This window comes from Bison bison, unplaced genomic scaffold, assembly GCF_000754665.1.
Source record: "Bison bison bison isolate TAMUID 2011002044 unplaced genomic scaffold, Bison_UMD1.0 scf7180017864180, whole genome shotgun sequence".
NCBI classification, from domain to species: Eukaryota; Metazoa; Chordata; class Mammalia; order Artiodactyla; family Bovidae; genus Bison; species Bison bison.
This window is the reverse complement of record NW_011494752.1, coordinates 10,478,806-10,484,837: the sequence shown is the minus strand read 5'-3', so window position 1 is coordinate 10,484,837 and position 6,032 is coordinate 10,478,806. Positions and strand designations below refer to the sequence as shown.

The 6,032-nt window shown below is 47.7% G+C and overlaps 1 protein-coding gene across 2 annotated transcripts in view; it reads right to left on the bottom strand.

Annotated features, from left to right (window-relative positions):
- Nucleotides 1-6,032, bottom strand: part of TEKT3 (tektin 3) — a 34,544-nt gene that overhangs the window by 4,971 nt on the left and 23,541 nt on the right. For both annotated transcript variants that reach the window (XM_010842984.1, XM_010842985.1), the window contains exons 6-7: nt 5,211-5,433; nt 2,957-3,111 (exon numbers count right to left, since the gene is read on the bottom strand). In XM_010842984.1, coding sequence (XP_010841286.1) covers nt 2,957-3,111; nt 5,211-5,433 — 378 coding nt within the window. The remainder of the gene's footprint in view (nt 1-2,956; nt 3,112-5,210; nt 5,434-6,032) is intronic.

The window sequence follows — 6,032 nt, the reverse complement described above, 5'->3', positions numbered from 1 at the left end:
AAAAAGAAGCAAATTCTGCTCAGCCAGGAAGGGCAAGAAAAGAGGAAAATGCATTCAGCATCTTAGAAGTGGCTGTAAACACCTCACTGTCTGATAACTGCAAAGTCAAATTTGACCATGACCCAAGCCCTTCTAGAAAGCAACCCTGGCTGGTCTGATGGCAGCCTGGACAATTTCTCTCGCCCCGCCTCTATTTCGATGACTTTGCAGAAATTGTCGGAGCATGAAACTGCAGCTCAGCTTTTCCTAATAATATTTGCATAAAACCACAATTCATGATCTACTGGCCAAATGGGTGTGACCCCACTCACTACCAGGTTCCTGTAATAAGCAGACACTTCCGACTGGCTGCCTCCAGAGTGGAGGCCCACTTATCCTCTGAGATGGGCTGTGTGAGTAGGGGTTCTGAGGAACCCACTTGGATAAAGGTGGCCTGGGTGGGTGGCCTCCTCCAAGGGATGGCCGGACGACAGCTCCACTGAGAGAAACGCAGCTGCTGCGGGAGATGAAAGCCAGTGGCATGTGGTCTAGAGCCCATCTCTCAGTATCCAACACAGACAACGCGTGCTGCCCGTGGAGGGGGCTCTGCAGTGATGCTTCCTCTGTGAGCCTCAGGTTCATCTTCTCCGAGAGCCAGATGTAGCCTGTGCTCGGCTAAGACATCCCATGGCACATCCAGAAGCCAGAGGAGCTCAGGCCTAGGACTGGGGGTGCCAGGGGCCCCACCCAATGAAAGAGAAGCAGAAGCAAATCGCTGGGTTGGCTGAACAGAGCTCAGCAGCAGACAGACAAGGATTCTACCTATCCTTCCAGCAGGTGCCAGCCAGGCCACGTCACTCAGCTCACGTCTGCCTCAGTTTCCCTATTTATAAGGTGAAGACCATGCAGGAGGTAAAGTGTGCAGGACAGCGCCCAGCACAGAATAAGATCAATAAATGACAATGGCCCTGGTGATTGTCGGGCTTCCCTGGTGGCTCAGACAGTAAAGTACCTGCCTGCAATGCAGGAGACCTGGGTTCAATCCCCGGTTGGGAAGATCCCCTGGAGAAAGAAATGGCGACTCACTCAAGTATTCTTGTCTGGAGAATTCCATGGACAGAGGAGCCTGGTGGGCTACAGTCCAGGGGGTTGCAAAGAGTCGGACTTGACTGGGTGACTAACACTTTCATGGTGATTGTCAGCATCACCACCTTTATCATCTTCATCATTTCCGGCCTCACAAAACTGCCCCCCCCCACATTGGACATATGTATACCTACAGCTGATTCACATCGATGTTTGACAGAAAACAACAAAATTCTATAAAGCAATTATCCTTCAATTAAAAAATAAAAAAGACCCGCCCCCTTTCCTTCGCTCCAGGGAACACACAGCCTCACCCTCCTGCTTGTTCCCTGGGTAAGAGCTCAGAGTCCTTTTGTCCCTAGATAGAAGGGAACTCTATCATGGAGCAGGGCAGATGACAAGGCCAGTGGCCTCTCCCCTCTGCACAAGTTCAAGTGCTGCCCCATCGCTCCTCCAGTTGCTATAAATTTGACTTGCTTCTACACAAATTGTTTCAAGACCTAAGAAGAGCCATGATGAAATCCAGAAAGAGGCAGACAGACTGGTACTGAGAAATTAGAAATGAAGCCAGAATGGGGGTGAGAGTGGCCAAGTCCACATGAGGCCATCTAAAAGGAATCTTCCAGGTTAAAATGATAAGAATAAAATATACCTAGTGTCCGGGCACATGTGGGAGATGCTTGATGAAGACCAGCTGCTTTCAAGTTCTACTGAGAACAAGAACAAACTGAAATGAGCTGAGATGAGCTGTCGAGGTTTAGGGAATCCTAAGGATACTCTGAAGGACCAGGGCAGGTATTAGCCCCCCAAAGTGGTGAAAGAGAGCAGCTGTGAGAGCAGACAGATGGGGTCTGGGGAGCTGGTGCCCAAAGTCCCTTTTCTGATGAGTCCCGGGGACTGAGAAGCTCACAGCGGCCAACCTCTGAGCTGCTTCCAAGACAGGAATCTGGAAACCCCAGAAACTCTAGGCAGATGTAAAAGAACCCAGCGCATCCTCCATCTGCTGAAGGAGGCTAAATGTTTGTTAACACTTTGCTTGTATGTAGTGTTGATGTCATTTCCTTTTTTCTCTATCCGTGGTAAAATATACATAACACAGAATTTACCATCCCAGCTCTTAAGTTTGTGGCATTAATACCCTCACAATCTTGTGCATCCATCACCAACTTCTACACTTCGAGAACTTATCATCATCCCAAGCTGCAAATACTAACACCATTACTGACACTTTAAAGAAGGCTCCTGTCAAAGCTGTGGTCTTTCAAGTAGTCATGTATGGATATAAGAGTTGGACCATAAAGAAGGCTAGACACTGAAGCACTGATGCTTTTGAATTGTGGTATTGTAGAGGGCTCTTGAGAGTCCCTTGGACTGCAAGGAGATCAAATCAGTCAACGCTAAGGGAAATCAACCCTGAATACTCATTGGAAGGACTGATACTGAAGCTGAATCTCCAACACTTGGGCCACCTGATGTAAACAGCCAACTCACTGGCAAACATCCTGATGTTGGGAAACATTGAAGGCAAAAGGAGAAGAGGGTAGCAAAGGACAAGCTGGTTGGATAGCATCACCAATTCAATGGACATGAACTTGAAACCTCCAGGAGATGGTGAGGGACAGGGATGCCTGCCATGCTGCAGTTCATGGGGTCACAGAAAGTCGGACACGATTTAGTGACTGAACAACAATGACAACAAAAAAGTCTGCGGCACCACGACCATCACTAGGTTCCCCCACATCCCCGAGTTGGCGGACACACCTTTGAAAGCAGCTCAGAGCTGCAGGCAGGCTGGGGGCTTCCCCAGAAGAGCCCAAGCAGACCCAGGAGGCGCCCCCCACCATCACCATGACCCCAGCCTGGTCCTCCCCACCTCTTGCCACCCACTCACCGCAGCTGAGCCATGTCTCTGCACAGTTCTATGTTGGGTCTCCTGGTCCGCTCATCCAGACGGGTCTGAGCCACCTTCAGGAAGGCAGACTTCTCCACGATGGCCTTCTTGATGGATTCAATAGTCATCTCTGTCTGGAAAATCTCCTGCAGAGTCTGTACCAAGAGAAGCAAATGCCTGAGGCTTTGGTGCCGAGCCACCAACAACCTGCTTCCCACCCTGTGCATCTGGGACCCAGACTTGTCCTCTGCTGGGAACAGGGGTTCTCTGGGGGCCTCCTCCTTTCAGCGCCATCTGGGACCTGTGGTGGGAGGTACGGCACCTGCTCGCACCCTCCAGAGAGCATCCTCCAGACGTGGCATGTGAACACTGACACCACAGAAATGGGCAAATGCTGCAAACCCAAGCTTGCTGTCCTCCTTTCCCCAGATCACGGGCTGTTAGACATTGACTAGTGCACATTTGTACGTGACCCAGAGAAAAGGGGGGCCAGGAACTTTGAGGGCACCCACTTCCCTCCCAAATTTGTATGCCCTTAAGTCTTTATCTTCCTGCTGTCTCTTCTCACTAATCTTAAAGAGGTTTTCCTGCCAATGGAGGATTTGCCTTGAAGCAAGTCAAGGTCAAGCTTTAGGGTGTCTCCATGGAAGGGAGGAGCGCTGGCAGTCTGGTAAGCCCAAATTTATATTCATTTTGCCTTAGAAAAGGGTTGCCCCAGTTACCTAAACCTGAATCCCTCCCCACCTGGGAAGCCCTTGAAGAGGTAACGAAGTTAAAATGAGGTCATTAGGGTTGGTCCTAATCTAGTCCGACTGGTGTCCTTATAAAAAGAAGAGACTGAGACAGACATGCATGCAAGGGAGACCACGTGATGATGCTGGGAGAGAGTGACCATCTACAAGTCTAGGAGAGAGGACTTAGAAGAAACCAACCCTACTGATAACCTGACCTCAGACTTCAGCCTCCAAGACTGTGAGAAAATAAATGTCTGTTGTTTAAGCCGCCCTGTCTGAGTGCTTTGTTATGGCAGCCTGAACAAACTTAATACAGCGGTAAATAAAAATCTGTTGAACAAAGGGACTCCATCGTGTCACTTTCTAAAACGCCTTTAGATGATCTCTCACTGGCCAGGGGACCATGCCTCTAGATGACCTCTCACTCCCCTTTAGATGCCCAGGGAATCGTAACCCTTCCCATCAGTGAGATCCATGGTCTGGCTCCAGCTAGTTTTCCAAGCTTCTCTTTCAGGACACACACTGTCCATGCCAGCCAGACCAGGCTCTTTACAGACCTGACTCAGCCCCTGATCTGCCCCCTCTCGAGGCTTTGTTCATGATACTGCCCCACCCGAATGTTTGCTTCTTTCTCCAAACCCCGAAAACAATTTCTTTATTGGCTATTTGGCAACCACAACTTGCAATTTTCTATTGTTTTTAATTGTGTGTGAGCTTTTCAAGTTACACACACCTTCTCTACAAATATAAGCTTCCTGGAACAAAAACTACCTTTCATCCATCTCTCTGCCCTTCTCCGAAGTAGAAGCTGTCTGGCCCAAATGTTTGTGGCCCAAAGAATTCACTGTGAGAAGGGAAGGTGAATTCTTACAGCCTGGGAAGAATGGCGACCTCAATCAAATAGTACCTCCTTAGAGAAACACAGCCAACAGTGTAAGATTCTTAAAAAGAGAAACAGAAAACTATATACAGCATAATCCACAGAAATAATAAGAGCTCCAAGCCCGAAACTAAGTAATATAAGAGCTCCTTGTTTATCTTGAAACCCACGAATTCTGCCTAAATCCTTCATTTTATTGTCCTTATAAAACAAAAGCACTTTAAAAAGTTCAATATCAGAAACATCTTGAACCACCTAATAGTTTCCTGTGTTTGGTTTTATATTCCAGAAAAAAAAGGGGGCTGAAATAATTTAACAGAAAACATCCCTACCAATTCACTTACTAGTTACATACAGTAATTCATTAAACTTTAATAATAATATTTTTGTAACTGTTAAATAGTAGGAGCCTTTCACAATATAGTGCATTCTTTGTGCTCCCCAAACTGGTGGATTCCAATTTCATTCTGACACCTGGCTACCTGGCTAACATAAATGGTGTGCTTCCTATTGGTTCTCATTTTCTTTAGCCTGTATGGCCAGGAAGTCGTGTGCCTTATGGTGGAGATCTGTGGTCCCAGGGCCCCTGCCCTGTCTCTCTAGGTCAGCCGTGGGGCCCACCCCCCAGTACCAGGCTTACCTTTGCCAGGTGAGTCTGAATCTTATTTTTCGCATCCGCGGTTTCAGCAATGCGGTTGGTGAAAGCCAAGTTCACCTTGTTGAACTGATTCCACATCTCATTGGCTGTCACCACCAGGACGTTTTGGATATCGTCTCTCAGTTTCGCAGAGGCGGCTCGCTCACTCTGGGAGCGAAGAATGTTGTCGTCGGTAAATTTGGCCCAGGACTCGGGCACTGAGACCCTGAAGAGAAAGGAAACAGATCCAGACAACGGAAACAATGATGCATCAGCCTAGACGGTCTGCAGGCAATCGTCCATCCGGCAAAAGGAAAAAAAAAAAAAAAAAAAAACCAAATCACTTGATTCTGGTTTTATTGCATGAAGTGTAAACAGCAGAGCAAAGCGCCTTTTAAACCTGTCTTAATTGCTCCTTGTTTCACTGCTTACTCTGGAAAGCCACAGCATGTATTAAGTTCACTACCAAGGTAGGGGGAGAAAGGATTGCTGAAGGGTGTGAGTATGTCCATTCATTAGAAAGGTGTCTCACCAGCCCCATAAGTGTTACGAAAAACTATTCAACCTCAGGACTAATCAAAGAAGTACTGCTGAAAACAGCTTGCTAATGACCCTTTGTCAGAACAGCAAAGAGCTAAGAAAACAATTATTTTCCAGTGAGCATGTTTAGAAACAGATTCGCTCATATCCTGCAGGTATATGCGTTAGTCGTTCAGTTGTGTCAGACTCTTTGCAACGCCAAGGACTGTAGCCCACCAGGCTCTTCTGTCCTTGGGATTTCCCAGGCAAGAATATTTGAGTGGGTTTGCCATTTCCTCCTCCAGG